Here is a 26,586-nt window from a genome sequence, read left to right as displayed (position 1 = left end):
GGTGTTGGAACAAAGACTCAAGCACATTTCTTGTTATTATTATTTGGGGGAGGGTGTAGGGCAAGTGGGGCTGGGTTGGCCTGCCTGGGGCCACATAGTAGGGTGATCTTTGATGTCTGGGGCCAGATTTGGACCCAGGTGCTCCTGGCTCAAGGGCCAATGCTCTGTCTGCCACCCAGCCACCCCTACTATTATTACTATTATATTTTATTTTGGGTCTTTTTTTTCTTTTTGATTTTTGCAGGGCAGTGGGGATCAGGTGGCTTGCATGTCACACGGCTGGGTGATTGTTGGGTTTATGAGGCTGGATGTGGGCTCGGGTGCTCATGACTCCAGGGCTGGTGCTTCGTCCATTGCGCCACCTGGCCATACCTACAATTATTACTTTTTTTTTAATTTTAATTTTTTTCTCTCCCCTTTACTTTTTTCGCCCAAGCAAGTCTATCTATATTCATGGGGGGAGGGGTATTTTGTTTACTTGTAAACAAGAATATTTTATTAATGTAAAAAAACATTAGTATAAAATGAGAATAAAAAATAAATTAAAAAAAGAAAAAAGAAAATGGAGGCTACCATATTAATCTCATCAAGAAATGATTAAGATCTGAAAGATGGGATGCCAAGGGAGTGGAGAAGACAGATGCAAGAAACGTGGAGGTGTCAAACTATATAACTGAAAGATGGTGGTACCCTTGACAGAAACAAGGAAATTAGTCTTAATTTGGGTTCGTCAGAAATAATATTCTCTCAAGGATTATTTTAAGTGGGTTTATTTATATATGCCAAAGAGTATCACCTAATTGAGCACTAAGAAAAAAGTTAAGTGAAAAATATATTGAGATTTAAGATTAAATAATACCTTTCTACCAACATAAAGAAATTCTTAAATCTACACTGAAATTACTGGCAAATGAAAGGTCACTTTAAAAGGTACATTACTTTCCTCTGTCTAACATAAAATTCTAATTTACCAAAAAAGGTACAGGGTTAATAATGAAATGATCTGGGGCGGCTAGGTGGCACAGTGGATAGAGCGCCAGCCCTGGAGTCAGGAGTACCTAAGTTCAAATCTGCTCTCAGACACTTAATAATTACCTAGCCGTGTGGCCTTGGGAAGCCACTTAACCCCATTTGCCTTGCAAAAAACCTAAAATAAATAAAATAAAATAAAAAAATAATGAAATGATCACAATAGCAGCAATTTCATTCTATATATCCCAAGAATAATATGCTGTCCTTCATACATAAAGTGATGTCTCAGGTCTACCATTAGTAGCACAATTGTAATGGCTTTATACTAAGCCATCCAGACCCCCTTTGCCTGGCCACTCTGCGATCAGTGCCACATACCTTTGAAATGTCTAGGATGAGGAATGCTGTCTGTGATCATGGGAATAACTGTCCTAACATTAAACTATTTGAGCCTTAAGATCAAAACTTTTCTTGACCTTGGTCTCATTTGCACTGTCTAATGTAACCAACTAAACTAACCAGTAACAGATTATGGGTGGGCAAAGTCCCTAATTTGCTTTTTTCAACTTCCTCAACTTTTCATTTTGCTCTTGGCAAAATTAATATGATTTAGATGATTATATTTGATAATGATTATCTTCTTTTTTTAGATTTTGCAAGGCAATGGGGTTAAGTGGCTTGCCCAAGGCCACACGGCTAGGTAATTATTAAGTGTCTAAGGTCAGATTTGAACCCAGGTACTCCTGACTCCAAGGTCGGTGCTCTATCCACTGTGCCACCTAGCCGCCGCTTGATAATGATTATTTACCAAAATAAACCTTACTTTTAAATTTTTTTGAGTCCTAAACATTTGGATTTCAATTTTAGAAAGACAACAATTTTTTCCTGTTTCCTCTGTATTATAATACTAAATATTAATTCAAAGGTGTTATATTCTCATAGCTTTAGTTAGCTACTTTAAAATTCAATGAAAGAGGGAAAGGGATTTTTTTTTAAAGTTTAAAAGATTATCATCTGTCATAGGTGCAAGAAATGTTGAGGAGGTATCAAACTGTATAACTGGAAGATAGTGGTGCCCTTGACAGAAACAGGGAAGTTATTCTTAAATATGATTTATCAAAAAAAAAATGTGAAAAGATAGTTGTTCTTACCAAGATTATTTTAAATGGATTTAAATTTTAAGATTAAATTTTCCCAAAGTCCTGTGACAATACTTTTTCCTTAGATTTTTAGTTCATATATGCTAGTTGAATTTATATTTCTATATATAAAATATTTATAGATACATAGTAACAATAAAAATACACAAAATATTTATAAATTTCTATTTATAAAATGTATTTTCCATTTTAATAAATATACACTAGTACACTGCTGGTGGAGATGTGATTTGGTTTAGCCACTCTGGAAAGCACTTTAGAACTGTGTTCCTAAAATTACTAAACTGCAAGTACTCCTGGAGTCAACTATACCATCACTGAACCTACATTCCCAAGGAAATCCAAGAAAAAAGGACCTCTATATTCAAAAATATTCATACCAGCTTTTTATACTAAACCAAAATTTATGGTATGAATGTATTCAATGTGCTGTAAGAAATGATGAAAAGGACAGTTTAAAGAAAAGTGAGAACAATGAGCTAATGCAGAAGGAAGCAAAATTAGAAAAACAATTTATACAAAGATCACAAAGAAAAAACAACTATGAACAGCCTTAGAGCTCTGATCAATGCAATGATAAACCACAAATCAGAAGACTACAGATAAAATACACCACTACTGACAGAAATTAACTTAAAATACAGAGACACATTTTCATGTAGGTTAATCCAAGAAATCTCCCTGCAGAACCATGATTATTTGCCATGCATGATTTATTATGAAAAGTGGCTGCCACCAATGCCTGGAATTTGCCCCCTGCTCATCTCTGCCCTCTGATTCCATTCAATTACCAGTTAAAAACTCATTTTTTTTTTTAGTTTTTGCAAGGCAATGGGGTTAAGTGGCTTGCCCAAGGCCACACGGCTAGGTAATTATTAAGTGTCTGAGGCTGGATTTGAACTCAGGTACTCCTGACTCCAATGCCAGTGCTCTATCCACTACGCCACCTAGCCACCCCAAAAACTCACTTCTATAATAAACCTTTTCCAATACCCCTTAATGCTAAGGTTCCCCTTTGTTGATTATCTTCAATTTATTCTGAATAAGACATATTTGTTATTATGTTATTTTTGCATGCTGTCTCCTCCATTAGATGGTGAACTTCTTGAGAGCCCTGGTTTTAGAATCAGGAAGACCTGACTTCAATCCAGCCTCTGATATTTACCTGCCATGTGATTTTGAGCAAATCACTTAACCTGTATGTCACAGTTTCTTTATCTGTAAAATGGGGATAATAATTGCACCTACCTCCCAGGGTTATTGTGAGGATAGAACACAGTAATATTTGTAAAATGCTTACAAACCTTGAAGCATTACATAAATACTAGATACTATGAGACAACTAGGGAGTGCAACAGATGGAGCACCAAACCTTTCTCTGGAATCCTGGGCAAATCATTTAACCACTTATTTTCCTCAGTTTCCTCATCTATAAAATGAAGAGAATAATGTAGTACCTGTACTTCTTAGGGTTGTTTCAAAGATAATACTTGTAAAGTGCTTTTCAAACCTTAAAGCATATATAAATGCTAATTATTATTATTTTGGGTCTTTTTTTTTTGTAATCCCAGCAATTAGCACATAATGTTTGTTAAACTGACTTATTTTTCATTTTGTTATGAGTGCTGTTCAAATGGAGGGAGTGGAAATATGGGAGGGCAAGATTATAAATAAATGTCAAACCAAATGCATTTTTAAAAGTTTACCTCTCATAAAACACTTTAAAATCAATCAGCTAATCTACACAACATTCTAACGAAATAATTTGTTTTATTCAGAAATATTACACAAAAACGAAACCACACCAACCCCAGAGCTCAGCAGCAATGATGAGAAGAGCAGACCCATAAAAGTCCCCACAGCCCAAGGTCATAGTGCTGCCCCACACAAACACCTGAGTAAGACAGATGGCTCCATCCATCCATTTTACCTCCATTCCAGAAGTAAGGGGCAAAGAATGAAAGGTCTCCCACCACAGCACAGACTTAGCTTCTGCCATGCCCCCAGCATCCTGCTTTGGAACAGATCATAGACTTACCTAGATGGGGAAACAGGTCTGTGTCTAGCTGCTGCCGGCGAGTGCACAGTTTCACCAGTCTCTGCAGCCGGCTCATGCAAGCTGAGTGTGGAGAGAAGGCCGTGGCTTTCATGAGGACCCGGTCAGTGCGGGGTGGGTCCGCAGCAGGAGCCCCAGCAGATGGCGGGAGGGGTAGAGGGCTCTTCTGGGACAACGGCCTCACTTGTGCTATAGTGTGTGGGGGGGGTGCCACTCCCTGCATTGGTAGGCTGGTGTTCGGAGGTGGAGGGGACTTGCAGACTAAGCCCTGCGGCAGCCCTGGAGGCTTTAAAGAAGTGGATAAAGGTGACAGGTGGGAGTGCTGCTGCAGGGGCTGTTGCTGCAAAGGTGCAGGAGGGGGGCTAAAGTGCTCTTGGCGGACTTTTAAAATATCTGTCTCTCTCTGGCGTTGCCGATTCTGGGCCAACTTACTCTGCAACTTCTTCCTCACAGTTGCCCCTTTTTTGAGATCGTCATCTTCCTCATTGAAAGCAAATGGATCTTCCAACTCTGTCTCCAGATAGTGGAGAGGGACCCTTGCCCCAGGTGGTGACAGGGACATTCCATCAAGTCCATTGGGCATCTTCAAGGCCAGTGTGGGCACCGTCAGGCTGAAGGCCATGGTATCCATTTGGTGCCTGACCTTCACCTCCTCTATTGGGTCATTCTTTTTCTTCCTCTCTTTTTTCGGTATAAAGCCAAGTACCTGCAAGTGGCTGTTGCAGTACCTTTAAAAAAAAGGACAAACACATTAAGTTCTAGATTTCCTGTGCCTTAATGAGAAAACTACATGGAACAAATATAGCTAATTAAAGACCCTAAATCCATTTTGTTTCTTTAAAAAATGGTTGCTACGAGTTAAAATCCACATTTACTAATAATCAAAATTCTTACACTTATAAGCTTATCATTTGATGGTAAGGACTAGGCTGAAATGATCTTTTAAAAAGAACCCAAACTATATGTATGTCATGGAACACTACTGTTCTATTAGCAATCAGGAGGGATAGGAATTTAGAGAAGCATGGAAGGATTTGCATGAACTGATGCTGAGTGAGATGAGCAGAACCAGAAAAACACTGCACACCCTAACAGCAACTTAGGGGTGAGGATCAACCTTGATGGACTTGCTCATTCCATCAGTGCAACAATCAGGGACAATTTTGGGCTGTCTGCAATGGAGAATACCATCTGTATCCAGATAAAGAGCCGTGGAGTTTGAACAAAGTTCAAGGACTTTTCCTTTCAATTTAGAAAAAAAAACTGATATCTTATTGTCTGATCCTGTTATCTCTTATACTTTTTGTTTCTTCCTTAAGGATATGATTTCCCTTTCATCACACTCAAATTTGGATCAATGTACAGCATGGAAACAAAGTAAAGACTGACATTGCTTTCTGTGGTGGGGGAGAGGGGGAGGGAAGTAAGATTGCAGGAAAAATTGTAAAACTCAAATAAAATCTTTAATAAAAGAAAAAAATTTAAAATTTAAAAAAATAAAAAGAACCCAAACAACAAAAGTAGATATTTCATTTTATTGACTTGATTCACTGATCTCAGGCATTTCAAGGTGATAACTAAACCTGAAGGCCTGAAAGAGAACAGAGGAGAGAAGTGTCTTTACAGTTTCAGCCCTGTATTGCTGAGTCCTATGCTTCTTGAGCCCAGGATTCCCTCCTCATTTATTTTACCACAATAAGAGAACAATAACTGGGTAGAGCAAAGTAAGCCTTTCATTCTACATAAAGATCACATGTCTCAACAATGTTTTACAAAGTTCTCTTTAAAGCTAGGGATACTAGTAATACAAGTATTCCATAAACATTTTAATGGAAGTTACAAGGTCTATAACTGCTACAGATGATATACACAAAGCAAAAGAACCCATTTAGGGATGTTTGCAGTTTGGTATGCTTACATTACAGAGATGGGTATATACATCATATTTATTTATACTTCTATTGTCAGTTATAAATCTGTTTCAATTTAGTCTGTTACTGCCATTACTATCTTTCAGTAATAGAGAAAGAATTTGGACATATGTGATTATATAAGTAAATCTGAGCAGTGACCAGTATCTCACTTTTTATAGAATAATTCCTAGCAAAGGTAGGAAAAAGAAAACAAAAAAGTTTTACACTAATTAATAGATGTCTTTCAAAACAGGACCACAAATAAGAATCGAATAGGAATAGCTTAGGTTTAAGAACCAATGGCCTGCAGGATACCTGATAAGGACCAACTAAAGAAACAAGTACCTAAACAAGTACACAGAAACCTTGGATTCAATAAATGGAATATTTTAATCTCATTGTTTTTAAAAGTGAATTTAAATTCAATCCTCTCTCTATGCTTGAACAGGTCTCTTTTGCCAGTTTGCACATGAATTGTCCCAACTACAAATGATACTACATTTTGTTTTGTATCCAGGAAAGACATACACCATCCTTACCACAATTAATTCTTTTTTTTTAAGGTGTTTTTTTTTTTGCAAGGCAAATGGGGTTAAGTGGCTTGCCCAAGGCCACACAGCTAGGTAATTATTAAGTGTCTGAAACCGGATTTGAACCCAGATACTCCTGACTCCAGGGCCGGTGCTTTATCCACTGTACCACCTAGCCACCCTCACAATTAATTCTTTAAAAAAATACTACTGACAAATCTGTTAATCTCTCATATAATATTCTATATGGTATAACAGGTGAGTTTCAGACACAGGGATTTTTAACCATTTTTGTGTCATGGATCCCTTTTGGCAGTCTGGTGAAACTATGGTGAAACTTTTCAGAATATTGTTTTTAAATTCATAAAAGACATAAAATTACAATAAAAATAATTACTGAAATACAGCCATCAAATTTTTTTTAAAGTCCATGAAGGAACCCTAGGTAAAGACATCCTGTTTTAGAGTTATTTACAAAAATATTAATTTCTAATCTATGTTACAAAGCATAACAATGGTATAGAGGCAGCAATGAAAATGGAAAAAAAACTGGGTTCAAATCCCCCCACACACATAATGGTTGTTACCCTAGGCAAGTCAAATCATTTTTCAGTGCCTCAGCTAATTGTCTAAATTTACAAATCACAGAGCAGCAGCTGCAGATCTGCATTGGTGGAGAGTTTCCTCAGCCAAAATTCGTGTATACTTATGAAATAGAAATCCAGATTCCTTCCCTTTAACTGCATAAAAATGTGTGTGTGTGTATACATATATATATATACACACACACACACACACACATATACATATATAAGTTCTATGGGAATATAAATAAGAAATTAATTACCAATTATAATATAGTTTGCACACACACAAACACACAAGGTGTGTTTGTGTGTGTGTATGTGTATGAATATATATATTGCTAGCTATCATTTTTGGTAATCTATGCCAAAATTTCCATGCTGCTTTGAATTTTCAAGAACTAACTTTGTGACATCACTGAAAATTTAATATAAAATTAAAGGAAGCTTAAAAAAGATTATGTGTTAACATAATTATTAAAAGTAAAAACCTTTAACAAAAAACCTCGGCTTATTAAAGGGCAAATTGTTTTTATGTTGTTTCCTCTCCATTATACTATAAGCTCTGGGAGAGCAGTTCCAGCTTTTTGCCTTTCTTTGTATCCTCAGCGCTTAGCACAGTGGCTGACATTTTGCAGATATTTAATAAGTGCTGTTGACTTGATAATTCCAAGCAAGAAAGAAAAGGAAAAAACAACAAATAAAATTCACTCTACAATCACCCTAGTCTTTCCACTGGGTACATGGAAATTTTACAATGCATTGTGCAATTACAAATACAAATATGATCCAATTCAATCTTTTTCAGCAAGGTCAAAGAGCCTCTTAAGGTGGAATTGGTGGGGCGGCTAGGTGGCGTAGTGGATAAAGCACCGGCCTTGGAATCAGGAGTACCTGGGTTCAAATCCAGTCTCAGACACTTAATAATTACCTAGCCGTGTGGCCTTGGGCAAGCCACTTAACCCCCATCTGCCTTGCAAAAAAAAAACAACCCTAAAAAAAAAATGTGGAATTGGTGATAAGTTTGGCCAAGTTTTAAGTTAAATATTAAGAAGTTTCCTTAAAACTCCAATCTCCAAAATGATACCATAAATTATTATCCTTAGTACTCTGTTTTCCAAAAGAAAAACAAAACAATCTTAAAATATTTATCCTAATTATCCAAGGAGAACTTTATCAGGAGTACTGAAAAATCTTTTTTTTTAAAGGTACCTAAGGATAGGCAAACAAGTTTAGTCTTATAGCCAAGTACAACAGCTTGTAAACATGTTCAGGCATGATACTAAATATTAGGTTCTAGACTTCTTCAGATTATCTTAAAATATGAACTCTCTCCCCAAGTTCTAGTTTCACAGTTTAGGAGTGACTTTGATTTAGATCTTTTAGAATTTGAACAACAAGAGACTCTAATAATATTTAAGTTAATACAGAAAAAAATGAATATAGAATTGTGAATCCTATCCCATAAAGATGTCTAAATTAGTATTTAATCATAACATCTCCAAAGAGTTATAAAGAATTAAGTCTATCCCTACTCTATCTTTGCCTTTCAAAAAATCTTAGGTCAATTTCAGAACTAAAAAGTGAGAAAAAAAGAATCTGTCTAGGATATCTATAATGACGGGGGAGGGGCAGTGTTTGTCCTCTCATTTTAATTTGTGCTCTTAACACTAGTGATATTACTAAATCTTTAGTACTAGCCCTTGGGAAAATATCCAAGATTGGCAAATGCAAGTATGCTGAACTAAAATTAAAGGCAAAATTATATAGATATTAAAAAATGCTACTTAAGGCAATGAATTAATTTATGTTCATCCATCACCCTCAAATAAAGAATAAAGAGAAATTATAATTTTCAGACTACTTATTAATCTATAAAATCAAATTCTGACATGCCCATTTGCAACAAAGTTGGATCTTTTTTCATCTAAGATTAAACTTTTATTTCTTCCCTCACTAAGTAGCCATCTGTAACTTTTCAGGTATTGAAATTTGAAGTCCAAAGTGCTGATTCGCCATTCTTAGGCAGTACTCCCAAATCATTAATTATACCACACTCATCTTGGTACAATCCATTTTATACAAATTAGTTATTTATAGGTCTAGCTGCTCATCAGAACAACTTTTACCCTCCATTCAAGCAGATTATTTACTTGAACACAGAGAGGTGAAGGTCGAATTGTCAGTTCCCCCCCCCAATGGAAATATATATATGAAAATGCAAAGGTAGAATTGTGATTTTATGTTTATTTGAAAGCTGTATAACCAGGGATATTTTTTAAGGGATAATTAGAATTGTTGGGAAAATTTGCAGCATTTCCTCTACAGAAGTGGTAATCACAATAGCATGGTCATTGCTCTTTGGAGATGAGAGAAAACCATGAAGGAAAAAGTAAGCTGTAAAAAAGATTACAAATTCTCTTAATATGCAAAATGAGTGACAAGTAGCATATCACATCTTTCAATGCACATACACATTTCATTTTAAAACATTTCCATGATGACGTTTTCTTAGAAAGAATTTCCTTGAGCATAATTTTTCAGTTTATATCTTAAATCAATCCTAAATGTAAAAGCATAGTTTAATATTCTGCGAGTATACCACATACTGAACTTTTTAATACCAAACAGTGTTATGAATAGGCTTAAAAATCATTTAAAAGAACATAAAATCTGGATAATATCTTTAATTGGACAGATTAAAGCATAATTCAAATTTCTGGTCTTTTCTTCTTTTAAGAAATACATGCCTATACACCCTACTATCTTTTAGCCAAGAATGCTAAGATCCTTGAAAAATATTTTATTTATTAATATTTCCTGCACCTAATTTTCATTTAACTAATAAACTTAAAGAAGTCAGTGTCTACTTTGCAAGGCCTTAATAAGCTATATAGATAATAGCATAGATTTCTCAGTAGCAAACCATGGGGGAAAAAGTTTAATAGTAACTCTGGATTGCCTACAAAAAATTAAGGGGGTAAAATATCTTTAACATAATTTTTCTCCCTAATAAACCTGGCATTCATATATTTAAATGGGGGGGGGGGCGTTGCAGGGATGGTAATATCCTTAATCCTCATACACAAGTTCTCTTGCTTAACCTTAAATCCCCAAAGGAATAAAAATGCAACCTAAGCAAAAAATAATAAGAAAAACAAAAATTCCAAAACACTGTCCATACTAAATACATTTCTCATTAAGTCCTACCTGCGATCCTCCGATTTGGGGATGGGATTAGTGCAGCGTTGACTGTTATACTTGGCCACATATTCACATTGCTTGAAGGGGGCAGTCTTGTCCTCCAGAACGTGTCTGATACAGAAAGCGTAGCCGTTGAGCCGCCGCTGCTTGCACAGTTTGGGGCTATATGAGCACAGGGGCTTATTGTCAACCTCAGAGAAGTGTATGTGTTTCCCTTCATACATCACGTGACTCTATTCCTGGGGAACATCAGCTAAAAGACAGCCAAAAAAAAAGAATCAACATGCAATACAAATGTGTCCAAATGGAAAAAGTTTAACTTATATCTCATGGGAGAATTGTGTCCATCTAAGCTTACCTGGTTTTAAATCTTCTGTACCATATCAGTGTTCAGAAAGAGCCCCACAGACACCACAATCCTGGAATCCTGCTGCTGAATCAAGATGAAGCCGATTGTCTGAGAAAAATAGAACAAAATCTAGTCAACAATTTGAAATAAACAATCTGATCACTTAATTAAAAAAGGGATTTCTTCAATGTAATCAAAAGAGTTTAATTCCCACTAAGAAACTAAAAGGCATATGACAAAACTTAGAAATTATTCCAAATAACCAAATTTAATCTTTTGAATTCAAATTCAAAAACAAAATAACTTTTCCACAAATGAAGGATATTATCACTGGTTACTAGTGTCACTTCTTTGTACTCTGTTCAGACTCTGAAATCCCTTTATATGCAAAAAGCTCAAACACTAAATGTATTCATCAGAAATTCATTGTTGGATAATTTTATAAAACAAATGGCAGACAAGTAAAACTGTTAAATTTTTTTCTTTGGAATGTTCAAATAGTTAATTCATTACAATAATAAAATAAAATGCTTTGTGATTTACAAAGCACTTTCTTCACAAAAGTCCTGTAAGACAGACAGATAAAATGTTTTATACACTTTATCTCATTTGATCCTACCAACAATCTAAGATAGGCAATTCCATTAGTACTATTCCCATTTCATAGGTAGGAAAACTAAGGTACAAAGTGATTAAGTGATTTGTTCAGGACAACAACCCTCATAAATAGCAGCATCAGTTCATCTGCCTTCAGATAAAGGATTCTTTCCCCTACATCATGATGTTTTCTCAATAGCAAAGCTGCTTTCTTTATAGGATACCTGTCCTTCTTGGGTAATTTAATATTTGTTTTATCTTCCCATTGAAACTGTAAATTCCTAGAGGACAAAATTCAGGTTCCTACTCTTCAGGTAATAACATTATTTAACACTTTGAGTCCTTTATAAATGTTACTACTAATAATAGTGATATATAAATACTTGGTAATTTTTTTCCTTCCTTCTTTTCCAGAGAAACTTCCATTAGCTATCACTACATTTACCATGGTCACAGGAATTAGTGATATTTTATAATGCTAGATTACAGTATCCATAATGAAGCAATTATGGAATGTTAGAGCTGAAACAGATATTAAAGATCATCTTGTAAACATTCATTTTAGAACTGAAGATACTGAAGCTGGGAACAGTAAATGCTTTTCTCACAGACACTGGGTCAGTCAACAACATAATTTTATTTCAAGGAATGAAATACTCCCTCTTGTGAAATTAGATAGGAAATACCTGGTACCTCTGAATGTTAATACAAGGATAAACACATTTTCCTTCATATTGCCAATGGATTTTGAGGGGAGAAATAAGGGTAGTGGAAGAAAAGAAAAATTTAAAGAAATATTTCTTGAATCAACCAGGTTCTCAGTGCATCTGAAGCTCCCTGGGGAATCCCCTTAGACTCTTTTCAGAAGGCTGTGGTTGTTCAGTCATTTTTTTCAGTCTTGTCCTCTTAATAACCTTTGGGGTTTTCTTGGCAAGGAATTTTGGCAAGAATTTTCCTTCTCAGGCTATTTTATAGAAGAGGAACTGAAACAAATGGAGTTAAGTGACTTGCCTAGGGTCACAAAGCAATTAAGTGTCTGAGACCAAATTTGAACTCAGGAAGGTGAGTTCTGACTCTAGGCCTGATATTCTATTCACTGCATCACCCAGCAGCCCTCTGAAGATATATTATAAGATCAAAACTATTTTCATAAGAGGAATACTAATAAAGCATATTAACTTCTAATACAGTAAATGTTGATAAATATAACCCACATAAATAAAAACTCCTTGAAATTCTCAATAATTTTTAAGAGGTATAGGAGTCCTAAAACCAAAACTTTGGAGAACAACTGAATTAGGGAATATCCAAAGATGATTTTCAGGAAATCTCTCAAGTAAATCTTAAGTGAAGAAAAAAAATAAGTTTTTTTTTTCTGAGTAGATTTTTCCTTCCTAAATAATCATGATAGTTGACTAAGATTAAAATTCTTTACTTCTTCCAAAAAAGTATCCAGGAAATTTCAAGTTGTATTACTAAAAAGTGACTAGTTCCTCAATTAGTAATTTCCTATTGAATATATATCTGTGCACTGCCAAAAAAAAATAAAATTAACCAGAATCAGATCATGTCTCTGCAGCCTAGCTGTTATTCCTTGGAAGATTCAGAACTTAACTGTAACTAGAAATGTAAGTTTACATAAGGTATTTTTTCTACTTGGTACAGACTGGGGAAAGACCTGAAGTGAAATCACAATTCACAAACTATCCACTGAAAACAATCTCTTGTTATATAAAATAAAAGATTTTTTTTTTCTCCACTAGAATTGGAACCAGTCAGGTAAAGCTTAACCAGAAAGCACATGACCAGGGTCAGTTTAATTCAGCAAGCATTTAGGAAGTGCCTGCTGCATGGAGCTAGATCAAGATAGGTATATAGGAAGATAGATAGAAATCCAATAAGAAACTACAGTGACTTCTTCCATTCCTAAATTGCACAAAAATCCTACCAATGCCCCTCCAGAAAATCATCCTCCTTTCACCTAAACTCTCAGCAAGCTCAGAGACAATAAAACCTGTATAGCTTGAATAGCTTGTAGAGCTCCACATCTGGAAGCAGCAAAAGCTAAGAAAGGACTCTACCACGTGAATCCCAGAATAATCAGAAAAACCCAAAAATCAGAGCTTGGAGGTCCCTAACAGTCTATCCTGAGATACCAGAAAGGGACCAAAAGATTATTTGAATTTTCAAATAATCCAGGAAGGCAAATCCTGGAAGGCAGAGGTCAGTACATGACCCAGGTGAAAAAATGCATGCAGTTCAATTTCCACAGAACTATATAGTTAGGTACATAAAAAACCAGGCAGCTTCTGCTAAAAACAAGAGTTCTTGGAATATACAATATTTTGAGCAATAAAAAGATAAAGGTATACAACCAAGATGCAACTCTGTAAAAGCTGTGTATATAATTATGGACAAGAAATGATATTTCAATGGAATAGAGCACTTTCAAGCATTCCTGATGAAAAGAGAACTAAAGAAGAATTCTAAAAAACAAAGACATGAGTCTAGAAAAACGTAGAAAGGTAAATTTAATTGAGCACATAGAAAGAGATATGTGATGATGTGGTACCAACAATCTAATGGGGAGAGAGGAGGAAATAAACAAATAATACCCACTTCCTGACACAAGACATACAAAATTTATTTCAGTAAATAGAAAGAAATATGTGATGATGTAGAAGAAGAAACAAGTATTACCCTCCTCTTAACCCAAGACATACATTTTTGGATATGGATACTGTGTGAATTTATTCTACGTGATCATACTCACCATTATAAAGGATATATAAGATTTGCTTTCTTTCTTTAGGTTAATTGAGGTTGAAGATTGGAAAAAAAGCAAGGATGCCCCCCCAAAAAAAAAGAACAAGTAAAATTTTTAAATTCATAAAGAAAACAGAAGAAATTTCACAAAGAAACACAGATAGGGCAGTTTTGAAAGTAAGAGTAGAAATTATATACTTTTAAAAAAAAGCAAGCAGTGTATGTAAAATGGAAACACAGTTTTATATAGAATCTTTTTGTTTTCTTCTTTGAAGATGGAAATGATCTTTTGAGGAATGGTTTAAGTTCAGAGTTTTAAAAATAAAATAAAGCAATTATTTCTATAACCTCTTGCTAAAAAGTGGGTAAGGTATCTATTAGATGACTAGCACTTTGCTAAGAGCCCAAGAAACATAAAAAAAGAAGTAAATTTCATAATCACTTCCCTCAATAGTTTATAATCAACTGAAAAAGACAAAACTTAGAAAAATGAAAGAAAGGGGACAAAGAAAATGGGAATGGAACAACCCATAGACGGGAGTAGAACAGAGCTAGTAACTATAGTTTTATAGTCTACCAATATCTTCCCACCAAAATAGAAGATAAATTCATTAAAATACTTCTGTTGCTGTGACATTTTTCCTGAGCATAGATCAATAAAATAATTTCTCATTCATAAAAATTATAATGATCCTGAAACTTAGGAAATCTAAAGATTACAAAAAAACTTAGGAAGTTCTTAACTAGAATATTTTTAACATTTCATTAAATCTGGGGCAGTTAGGTGGTATAGTGGATAAAGTACTGGCCCTGGAGTCAGGAGTACCTGGGTTCAAATCCGGTCTCAGACACTTAATAATTACCTAGCTGTGTGGCCTTGGGCAAGCCACTTAACCCCATTCATTGCCTTGCAAAAACTAAAAAAAAAAAAATTTCATTAAATCATCATAGCTCTACATGTGGTACCCCTGTAATTCATATTTAGCACTTAGCATAAAGGAATCAAAATTTTACATGAATTCTTAGTTCTAACAGCATCCCTACAATATTTACTGCCCATGTACAATTTTCTTCCCACTCTCTGAGTTCACAATCTTCTCAGCTCTTGAGATTTCTCCATATGTTACTATGAAGAAGTGAGAAGCTGATTTAAGTCACCTCTTTTCTTCTGCAATCACATGAAGAGTCCAGAATATTATTTTTGCCTTTAATATCCCCTAAAACAAAAACTCTCCATCTTTGGTATTCTTTTAATGTATTCCTTTCTTCACTTTTAAGATTCTAGACTAAATCTTTGGTTAGGACTTTTTTTATTGTGTCCTCTTAAATTTGGGGTGCTCTTTCCTACCAGAAAAAATGCTTGTTTTCCATATTGTATTGGCTACTCATCAATTTGGAACTATGTTCAAACTTCAAAAAAACTGTGCATAACCTTTGATCCAGCAATACTACTAGTAGATCTATATGCCAACAAAGAGATGATTTTTTAAAAAAGGGGAAAAGATCCACATTTACAAAAATATTTATAGCAACTCTTTTTATGGTGGCAAAGAATTGGAAATTGAAGGGATGTTCATTATTTGGGGAATGACTGAACAAATTATGGTATATGAATGTGATGGAATACTATTGTCCTGTAAGAAATCATGAGTAGGCTGACATCAGAAAAGCCTAGAATGATTTTCATGGGGGCGGCTAGGTGGCGCAGTGGATAAAGCACTGGCCCTGGAGTCAGGAGTACCTGGGTTCAAATCCAGTCTCAAACACTTAATAATTACCTAGCTGTGGCCTTGGGCAAGCCACTTAACCCCATTTGCCTTGCAAAAACCGAAAAGAAAAGAAAAGAAAGAAAAGAAAAGAAAAGAAAAGAAAAGAAAAGAAAAGAAAAGAAAAGAAAAGAAAAGAAAAGAAAAGAAAAGAAAAGAAAAGAAAAGAAAAGAAAAGAAAAGAAAAGGAAAAGGAAAAGGAAAAGGAAAGGAAAAGGAAAGGAAAAGGAAAGGAAAAGGAAAAGAAAAGGAAAAGAAAAGGAAAAGAAAAGGAAAAGAAAAGGAAAAGAAAAGGAAAAGAAAAGGAAAAGAAAAGGAAAGAAAAGAAAAGAAAAGAAAAAAGAAAAGATAGATTTGCATGAACTGATGCCAAGTGAAGTGAGCAGAACTAAGAGAACATTGTGTCGGGGTGGCTGGGTGCACAGTGGATAGAGCACCAGCCCTGGAGTTGAGAGTCCCTGAGTTCAAATCTGCCCTCGGACACTTAATAATTACCTAGCTGTGTGGCCTTGGGCAAACCCTTGCAAAAAACTTTAAAAAAAAAGAGAGAGAGAACATTGTATCCACTAACAGCAACATTGTGAGATGATCAACTATGATGTATTCAGCTCCTCTCAAAAGTTCAGTGATCAAGGACAATTTTAAACTTGTGATAGAAAATGTCATTCATATTCAGAGAAAAAACTACGGAATATGATTTTTAAAGATTCTTTTATTTTTTTTCTTTCTTTCTCATGTTTTCCCCCTTTAATTCTAATTCTTCTTTCACAATATGGCTAATATGGAAGCATGTTAAACATGAATATGTACAGCCTATATCAGCCTATGCCAATGAGCACACTGCTGTAGGGAGGGGGGGGGAAGGGAAGGGAAAATGGTAGAAAAATGTGGATCTCAAAAGTTTACAAAAAAAGATGAATACTGGGGGCAGCTAGGTGGTGCAGTGGATAGAGCATGGGCCCTGGAGTCAGGAGGACCTGAATTCAAATCTGAATTAGACACTTAATAATTACCTAACTATATGATCTTGGGCAAGTCACTTAACCCCATTGCCTTGCAAAAACCAAAAATAATAAAGCTGAGTATAGAAAAATTTGCATGTAGTTGGAAAAATAAAATAATGTATGAAAGATTGACTTCTTATGATTGCTACCTTTTGATTCTTTAGTTCTTTCTTTAGCTGTGTCATTTTTCTAGAATCTTTATATTAGGATTTCAGCTCCCTGCTATAGTCAGTCTTAACTCCATGCAAAATGAGAGGAAAAGAATGGTGGGGCAGCTAGGTGGCTCAGTGGATAGAGCACCAGTCCTGGAATCAGGAAGACATAACTTCAGACAATTAATACTCACTAGCTGTGTAAACTTGGACAAGTCCCTTAATCCCAATGCCCCACAAAATTCAAAAAGATGGAGGGGGCGGGGAGAAGAGGAAAAGAATGCTAAGGAATAAAGGCCCTTGGGGACAGCTAGATGGCACTGTGGATAGAGCACCAGCCCTGGAGTTCAGGAGGACCTGAGTTCAAATTCGGCCTCAGACATTTAATAACTGCCTAGCTGTGTGACCTTGGGTATGTCACTTAACCCCATTGCCTTAAATAAATAAAATTAAAAATAAAAAGGAATAAAGACCCTTCATTCCTAATGTTTAACTGTCTTCCAAATGCATGTTTTTATAATATCCAAATTAGTTCATCTATAAAGCTGGAAGCAAATAGCAATCATGTCTTTAGGAATTTATATAGTATCAGTATTCAACTATTTTTTATATTAGGGGAAAGGGGAGATGAATGGGTTTAAAACAAAAGTAGAACTTGGAAAACAATTCTAAATCATTTGCCATGATATAATGTTGATGTTTGTTCTTCATTCAAGAAACCCATGACATGCATATGAATTGGATTTAAGTTGAGTCTAAGTCACCAGCCTCATTTTCTCCTCCAGAGGCATCTGGGTCCAGTAGTCAGATATAAATTGGGTCACTGGAGTGGCCCTGGATAAGAGGCAATCAGAGTTAAGTGACTTGCCCAAGATCACAGTTAGTGTCAAATGTCTGAGGCCAAGTTTGTGTTTAGTTCTCCTGATTCAAAGATTGGTGCTCTAGCCACTGCATTACCTAGCTGCCCTGACCTGAGGTCCCAAAATTCCCTAAAATATTTCATATAGGAGTTCCTATCATCTCCAGCTTTTACTATCCTAGAGAAATGAATAAAAAGAGGAGAAATGAATATATATAATACCACCAAAAAAGAAAATGCTGTGAAGTCTAATCAGATTAAAGATTCTACTATATAGAAAATATATTTAAATTTCCCAATGTTATTTCAGAATAAAAGTCTCTTATATCCTATGAAGAGAAATGGCTATAACTCAAGTTATTAACATATGTTGCTACAGAATAAAATTCTTAAATATTGCAGTGAGGAAATCTGCTCTCTTTAATTATGAAATAGAGTCAACTAAATCATTCATTTTTACAGAATCTAGATAGGTTTATGCTCCTTAAAAAAAGAAAAATGAGTGATTAAAACAAAGTTAACCAGGCATAAGCAATCATTGTTTAATGATTAAGGTCAATTTTAATCAAGGTCATTATTAAATAATTAAGGTCAAAAGCAACTAGTCTGAAGAATGGACAACATGCAAGTAGATATTTTCAAAATAAAGTCATACTTTCAACATTTGTAGATGCACAAGACATTTGAGCTATAACGTAATAATGATACAGGCAATGCTTTATGATAAAAACGAGTTTAAAAGACCTTGAAACAAGATGCTACATTTAAAAAAAAAAGAAAACAATTCACTTCTAGGCTATCTTTTTAGGGAAAGCTACAATGGAATAAGATATCATGGTGGGGGAAGAAGTGAGAAAGGGGGGCGGGGATAAACTTTTAACAAAAGCTATCTGACAGCACTTTCAGGCTTCCAAAAGTTAAGTATAAAACAATTTGACAAAAAATATGGAGATTATACTCTTTGGGACTGCCAATGTGTCACCTCAATGTGGAATCACTGATATGTCACTTCTGGTCTTTTTACTCTCACATTTCAAAAGTATGGTCGTTTCACTGCCACAGCATTTTTCTTTTCCATCTGTAATTTTATATCCTATCACCTTTTAACATTTGAGAGCAATAATACGCATAACACCTTTCCTAAAAAGGGTAGGAATCCAGGCTCTTTGAATATAGTATAATAATAATCATAACAGGGGCAGCTAGGTGACCCTGGAATCAGGAGTACCTGAGTTCAAATCCAGTCTCAGACACTTAATAATTACTTAGCTCTGTGGCCTTGGGCAAGCCACTTAACCCCACTGCCTTGCAAAAACCTAAAAAAAAATAATAATAACCATAACAACAATAGCTTTCATACCGCACTGTTACAAACACTACATTAAGCATTTTACAATTATAATCTCATTTGATCCTTACACCACCCGGGAAGGTAAATACTATTATATCCTCGTTTAACAGATGAGGAAACTGATGCAATCAGAGGTTAAGCAACTTCCCCAGAATTAACCAGATAGTAAGTGTCTGAGGTAAAATTTGAACTTGAGTCTTCCTAATGTCAGGCTCAGTGCTCTGAACACTGGCACCATCTAACAACCTGACATGCAAGTAAAAATAATCTTATTGAAGAGATAACTAATTCATGAAGACCCAATTCCCCTAGTTCAATTATTTTATTCTCCCAATGAAGACCTCAAAGTCAAGATCATATAGCTAATATAATTTCTTAGAATATTAAAAATGTTTGTTTCTTTTGTATGTCATTTTAATTCTTAAATAAATCAGGACATTAACAAATATAATACTAACCAGCATTTCTGAAATATATTGACTTTTTAATAGTTAACATCAAATAGATTAGAATTAGTCTGAAAATTGATAAACCTACCTGGTTCATAACAGACTTCATTCATTTGTTCTGTATTAACTTGTGAAATAATCTAATTCTCTGTTCTAAAGCCTATTAACCTAGTATGATTCAGACAGCAGAGTAGAGTAGGAGAGAGAGAAAAAAATCTTATACTTATTGCCCCAAATCATGAGCAATATTTAGTATGTAATTCATAAATTCAATTTATTCAAATTAGGGAAAAATAAAGTAATAATAATGCTTAAACACCTTCAAATAAAACAAAATTATATACTGAATCATTCAAATGGTTTCTACTAGTTTTCTTATTAGTCATATTGTCTTAATTCTAGTCTTTACAGTCCTAAAGAGTAGTTTGCAAGTACATAATTTTCTGGATGGGTCAGTAAAAGTATAGTTCCTTGAAGCTATCAATCATAAATCCTCTCCATATTTATGCCTTAGCATCCTATCTCCTTTAAACTAATTCCCACAGTTTGTGACTTCACTCGGAAAGAGTAATTATCAACCAAGAAAATCCACTAGCAAGAACCTTATCTGACAAGCCCCTGACACACAAATGAAATTAAATTAAAACAAATATAGCAATGCGTTTTGCTATTATTTATATGAAATATGCTTGTAGATGATCAATAATAACAACAGTATTTTGATGATCTGTTAATAACAAATTCACAACATGAATAACTCTGTAAAAGAAATGCTATCTTAGTTCCCCATCAACATTAAGTCCCCTCTCTCCTATAAAAGTATCTGACTATGTTAAGAAAGAGAAGTCAAGAACTAGGTTATAGTTGAGATCTCTAAAGCTCTTTTGTTCTGCTAGGAATGACCATTTCGCACATCTCAACCATTGTCCTCCCTAAATCTCCAAAAGCCAACAATCATAATAAAAACAGACTAAAAAAATAGTCCTGGAGCTTTAAGGAACTGAGTAAATATGTAAACATAAAATGTCCCTCTTTGTCCATCTGTGCATAGAACTCTCTATTCACTACAATTTGGTTGGACATCTGTTTCTTTTCCAGTTTCTAAAAGTCTCAAATATTACATTCATTTAAAAATTTTACTGCAACAAAGATATTTAGATTGTTCATAAAATTTGTTATAATGGAATTTTATCTAGGATCATAAATTTTTAATGCTGGAAGGGACCTCTGATACTATCTGGTTCAACTGCCCTCATGTTACAGATAGGAAGACTGAGGCTAAGAGAAGGTAGGTTTCTTGTCCAAGGTCACAGAGCAAGTTAACAGAGCCACTCTTTCCAGTCTTCTAAACTGTCTCTGAAGCTGCTATAATACAGACTCCTTTGCTGCCTACACATAACATTGAGCTAATTCATGAAGACCCAATTCCCCTAGTTCAATTACTTTATTCTCCCAATGAAGACCTCAAAGGTCAGGGAACTATAACAGTCTTGCCAAAAAGTTATGAAATTAGTCAGAAGCACAACTTGGGAGCTACAAGCCTCATCAACTTTCTGTAATTATGATACACTGTCTTTCCTGTACTTAAGAAGTTCAATAACTGCCAAATAACATCAAATTATCTAAAGAAAATATTCAAAATATAAATCATAAATAGTAATTAATAACTCTGGGAATAAAATCTCTGTCTGTCATTTCACTGCAGATAACTCATGGATACAAATCCAGCCCCAGTCCCTCCCCTGAGCTCCCACATCAACAATTACCTATTAGACATTCCAAATTGGATGTCATTTTAATGTGGATCTATGTTTAGCATGGGTTATAGATGTAGTGCCACTATTACACTGCTTTCTGTCAGGGGGAAGGGAGGGGGAGGGAAATGTAAAAAATAGTGATTGTTGAAAATTACCATTGCATGTAGTTGGAAAAATTAAAAAAAAGAAATGGGGGGGGTTACAAGCAAAGTGAATGTCAGAGACATCTCAGATTCACTGTGTTCAAAAACCTTTCATCCTCAATCTAGCCCTCTTCCAAATTCTCCCGTCTCTGTCAAAAGCACTGCCATATTCCCAGGGTCTTAAATTCATAATCCCAGAATCACTTCCCCTTCTCACTGCCCTTCCCCTCACATATCCTATCAGTCTCCAAATCTTGTCATTTCTCCCTTCATAACATCTTTCCTATTCAATCCCTTCTCTTCACTGCCATAATTTATCATCACTTTGGTTCAGGCCCACATCATCACTCTCCCCCTCCATTACTGAAATATCCTCCTCCTTACTCTCCTCATACTTCCTATTCCAGTCCATCATCTACTCTGCTGTCAAATTTTTCCTTAAGGGCAAATCTGACTTTGTGACTCTCTTACCAGACAAACTCCAGTGACTCCATTATCTCATATATCAAATACAAACTCTGTTCAGTTTGCAAAGCCCTATACAAGCTGCCTCAACCTATCTTTTCAGCCTTACTTGATATTACTACTCCTTCCTCAATGAGTTAGTCAAACTGGACTCCCTTCATAAGCAAGGCTTAATTTCTTCATATTCTTCATATGCTAAGCTTAATTTATTGTCTATTCACCTTCAAGTCCCATGTGCCTGGAATGAACTACCTCTTTTCCTTTCCCTCAGAATTTCTTTTTTTTAGGTTTTTTTTTTTTTTTGCAAGGCAAATGGGGTTAAGTGGCTTGCCCAAGGCCACACAGCTAGGTAATTATTAAGTGTCTGAGACCAGATTTGAACCCAGGTACTCCTGACTCCAAGGCCAGTGTTTTATCCACTGTGCCACCTAGCCGCCCCTCCCTCAGAATTTCTTTCTTCCTTTAAGATGGAGTTCAAATACAGTCTTCTGTATGAAGCCTTTCCTAAGCCTCCCCAAACTGTTTGTACCCTCCTTCTCACACTATCCAGCATTTGCCTAATTTGTATTTATTTCACATTTACACTGTATACATTGATGTATGCTTACTTGTCTTTCCCATCAGAATATAATATAATTCTTTCCAGGAGGGATTGTTTTATTTTGTATCCCCAGTACCTGGAATAGTACCTTTCACAAAGGTCCTTAATAAATACTTGTTGGTTTATTGAATATTACAGTCAAAGTCTATGATATCTGGTTTAGTTGTACAACCAAGTCAAGGCAACCAAAAAGGCAAGTCACTGAACTCCTCTGAATCTGAGTTTCCTCATCTGCAAAATGGGAATGATAATACCTGAGGTGCCATCCTTGCAGAGGTGTTGTGAGGCTCAAATGTTAACATATATGTCTTTTGCAAACTTTTAATTTATATGTGTATGTACATATACACATGTACATATCTATCATATGATATGGCATCATAAGAGATTCAGTTCTAGAATCAGAAGAAATTGTAAAGGACATAAGAGTCCAACCCCCTCATTTTAAAAATGAAGACAATTAAGCCCAAAGAGCTGAGTGACTTGCCCAAGGTCACAAAGGCAGAAAGTTAACAGAACTGATAAACAGGTCCTATGACTTTCCAGATATAAAATTTTGCCTGGAAATATGCTTTAGGCTATAACATTAAAATTCTCTAAATTTTTAATCTAGCATGAGACACAATAATCACCTTTCAAATATCCCCAAATAAACTAATGTGCTGCCTCCTCCTCTTTACCACCTACTGGGTTATGAGTTAACAAGTCTGGAAAGGGTCATGACTGGGAAAAAGACTAAGTGTCTAAAAGTGTATTTCACTCATAATATAGGTACCTTTTTTTAAAAAAATCATACCTCCATTTCATTCCATGAACAGAGATTTGAAAAGAAGACTTGGGTAAGTTTTAAAACACAAAAAAGTGCTTTCAAAGTTTTTTACATGTAGGAATTCAAAATTTTAAACTCTTACAAAAAAATTGGTAACAAATGTATATGATAAAGGGAAAAACACAAGAATTTTCAGCAATTGTACTAGTTTTAAATGGCATAAAAGTTTGGTTATTTAAAACTTCCAAAAAATAAAAAATTATATTCCTAAAAATTAAACCTGATGATCTCTAATCTTCTAGTTCTGAAAATGATATGGTATGATTCTATGATATTCTGTGATCTACTTATTAAACTAAAATATCAATGGGGAAAAAGAATATAACTTTCTAATCTAAAATTAATCCAATACTTATTCCTTCTGTGAGTCTTGTGCTCTCATTAGTTTCAAGCACTAAGTTATTTTCTAAGTGAAACCTAACATTTCTCTTGGAAGAAAAGTACCCATCATGAACAAATTATATGAATTGGGCTAGAGTCAAAAAAGGGAAAAAAAACTTTGGAATTCAATGTATGTATGCAGGTGTATATTTGTGTGTGTGTACATATATATATGTACACACACATATATATACACACATACATATATACTTTCCCATGAAATCCCATCCATCTGTTTTTGTTGTTCAGACATGTCCAACTCTTCCGGATGCCATTTGGCTTTTCTTATCAAAGCTACTGGAGTGGTTTACAATTTCCTTTTCCAGATCATTCTACAGATGAGAAACGGAGACAAACATGGTAAAGTGACTTGCCTAGGATCATGCAGGTAGGAAAGTCTGAGGTCAAATTTGAACTCAGATCTTCCTGACTTCCAGCTCAGTTCTCTATGTACTGCTGCCTTGTCCTACCTAGCTGCCCTTATATCTATAAATCAATGAACAGCATAAGAAAAGATGCTTTTAAAATCTTAAAGTATCATTTTTTTAAAAAAAATAACTTCTCCATTAGTTATCTATAGTTCTAAAACCATGAATTTGAAGGCATGACCCAAATCAAAATGTAAATAAACTAATTTTAGTACCTGCAAAACTCCTTTTAGAGGCTGGGTGGTAGTGGGAAAGCACTGGACCTGGAGTCAGGAGAACCTGAGTTCGAATCTGCAGAAAACAGGATCATAAGTTTGGAGTTGGAAGGGACTTGAAAGAGAGCAGAGATTTTAGAGTAAAAATGATATCTTTGAGATAATCTAGTCCAATCACATTTTACAGGTAAGGAAACTGAGGACAAGAGTTTTTAAGTAACTTGTCCAAGGTCACAGTAATAGAAAGTAGACAAAACCTAGATTCATACCCAATTTTTTTATTATACCAAAGTACTCTCTTGCCTCTTAGTTGTCTGACCAACTCAGTTTCAGTTTTTTATCTGCAAAATTTGAATATCTTAGGGAAGATAATATGTATTAATCACTTTGCTAAACTTAAAATGCTAATGTCAGTTATTTTTATTTCATGGCAAAATTGAAACTGCTTGAATGACAACGACCCATTTGTACACTTAACTCGGAAGATACTGTAACAATTAAGGATACAAAAGAAAATCCCGGGGCAGCTAGGTGGCGTAGTAGATAGATAAAACACTGGCCCTGGAGTCAGGAGTACCTGGGTTCAAATCCTGTCTCAGACACTTAATAATTACCTAGCTGTGTGGCCTTGGGCAAGCCACTTAACCCCGTTTGCCTTGCAAAAACCTGAAAAAAAAATCCCAAGACTATTTAAAGAAGTTAAGTAAGTATCAGATGCATTTACTAATTTAATTTGTATCAAATTCAGGCATTCAACATCTTCGGGACTATGTTTATAATTTTTTTTTAAAAAGCTCTGTATCACTCCAGTAAAGTTATTTTACCTTTGTTTTGTTTGTAAGAAAGAATGGAAGGGGCGGCTAGGTGGCACAGTGGATAAAGCACCGGCCTTGGAAAAAAAAAACCTAAAAAAAAAAGAAAGAATGGAGGTGCTGCAGTGAATAGAGCACCGGCCCTGGAGTCAGGTGTACCTGAGTTCAAATCCGACCTCAGACACTTAATAATTACCTAGCTGTGTGGCCTTGGGCAAGCCAATTAACCCCGTTTGCCTTGCAAAAAAAAAAATCCTAAAAAGAATGAAATATTTATATGTCACCTAAAGGGTCTCACTTAGAAGTTAGGCAATAGGGGGGAATCATAGTTTATCTATTATTTTTCAAGTGTCAGGTTTTTACAATTTATAGTATTCTGGAGGTCAAATTGTCAGGAACCGAAATACTCTGCCAACAAAATCCCAGCATGAAGCATTGGTACAGGACAGGAGGAGTGTGTATATAGAGACATACTGCCCTAAATTTACAAAAATAGCAACGAGAACAAATTGGGCGGAGGGGGTGTAGGGGGGGTGGAACACTGGAGAAGAAACTTTGCAACATCATACACGCTTTAACATTAAGTAACAAAATCAAAGGTAACTGTAGCTCCGGGAAAGCATACCCTGAAAAGTTGGAAACATGAGTTTCAAAATAAAATAATATATTTGTTATAGTTCTTTTAAGGATCACTGACCCCAATTACTGCTAAAACTCATTTAAACATCTATAATGAAAAAGTAAGCAGCTCACAATCACCAAACACCGTATATCCTTTAGGGTTCCTTCTTCTGACCCTACCTATAATTAGTACTAGCTATTACAGCTCATGTCAGACAAGAAGTTTTCTTAAAATTCTCATTTTCCTATCCTGGTGCCATTCTCAGAATATTACATAAATCCAAATGAGTGTCTGCTAAGGTAAATTTTCACAAATGGAAAGAACCTAGAATCAGGAGTTGCTATATCTATGAATCAATCAATCAAGAAGCAATTCTAAGGGCATTCAGCGTCCCTTCCTCCTCTTCCACCCACCCTTAGACTGTTTCTAAGCCTTCATCGGTGGCTCAGAAGAGGGCATCTACGCAAACCCGTCCCAGACACGGACAAAATAGGAACGAGAACCCCTGGATGTGGGGACCGGACCCAGAAATCCCTGCCCACTAACAGTGACAATCTCCTCACTGGTTCCTAATCACATCCCTAAGCCCAAGAACAGCCCACACCGGTGCACGGCCTTCCC

General features: G+C 35.3%; 1 protein-coding gene across 6 annotated transcripts in view; it reads right to left on the bottom strand.

Moving 5' to 3' along the window:
* INO80D (INO80 complex subunit D) overlaps nucleotides 1–26,586 on the bottom strand; it is an 89,836-nt gene that overhangs the window by 61,672 nt on the left and 1,578 nt on the right. For 2 of the 6 annotated variants that reach the window (XM_074191543.1, XM_074191544.1), the window contains exons 2-5: nucleotides 24,532–24,607; nucleotides 10,778–10,876; nucleotides 10,426–10,672; nucleotides 4,171–4,916 (exon numbers count right to left, since the gene is read on the bottom strand). In XM_074191543.1, the coding sequence (XP_074047644.1) occupies nucleotides 4,171–4,916; nucleotides 10,426–10,643 (964 nt within the window). In that variant the 5' untranslated portion in view covers nucleotides 10,644–10,672; nucleotides 10,778–10,876; nucleotides 24,532–24,607. Of the gene's footprint in view, nucleotides 1–4,170; nucleotides 4,917–10,425; nucleotides 10,673–10,777; nucleotides 10,877–24,531; nucleotides 26,576–26,586 lie in introns of those variants that run through there. The other 4 variants (XM_074191547.1, XM_074191548.1, XM_074191546.1 and 1 more) reach the window with 3 other exon arrangements.

Source organism: Macrotis lagotis, chromosome 6 (genome assembly GCF_037893015.1).
Source record: "Macrotis lagotis isolate mMagLag1 chromosome 6, bilby.v1.9.chrom.fasta, whole genome shotgun sequence".
Lineage (NCBI taxonomy): Eukaryota > Metazoa > Chordata > Mammalia > Peramelemorphia > Peramelidae > Macrotis > Macrotis lagotis.
This window is presented reverse-complemented; position numbering and strand designations above follow the sequence as displayed.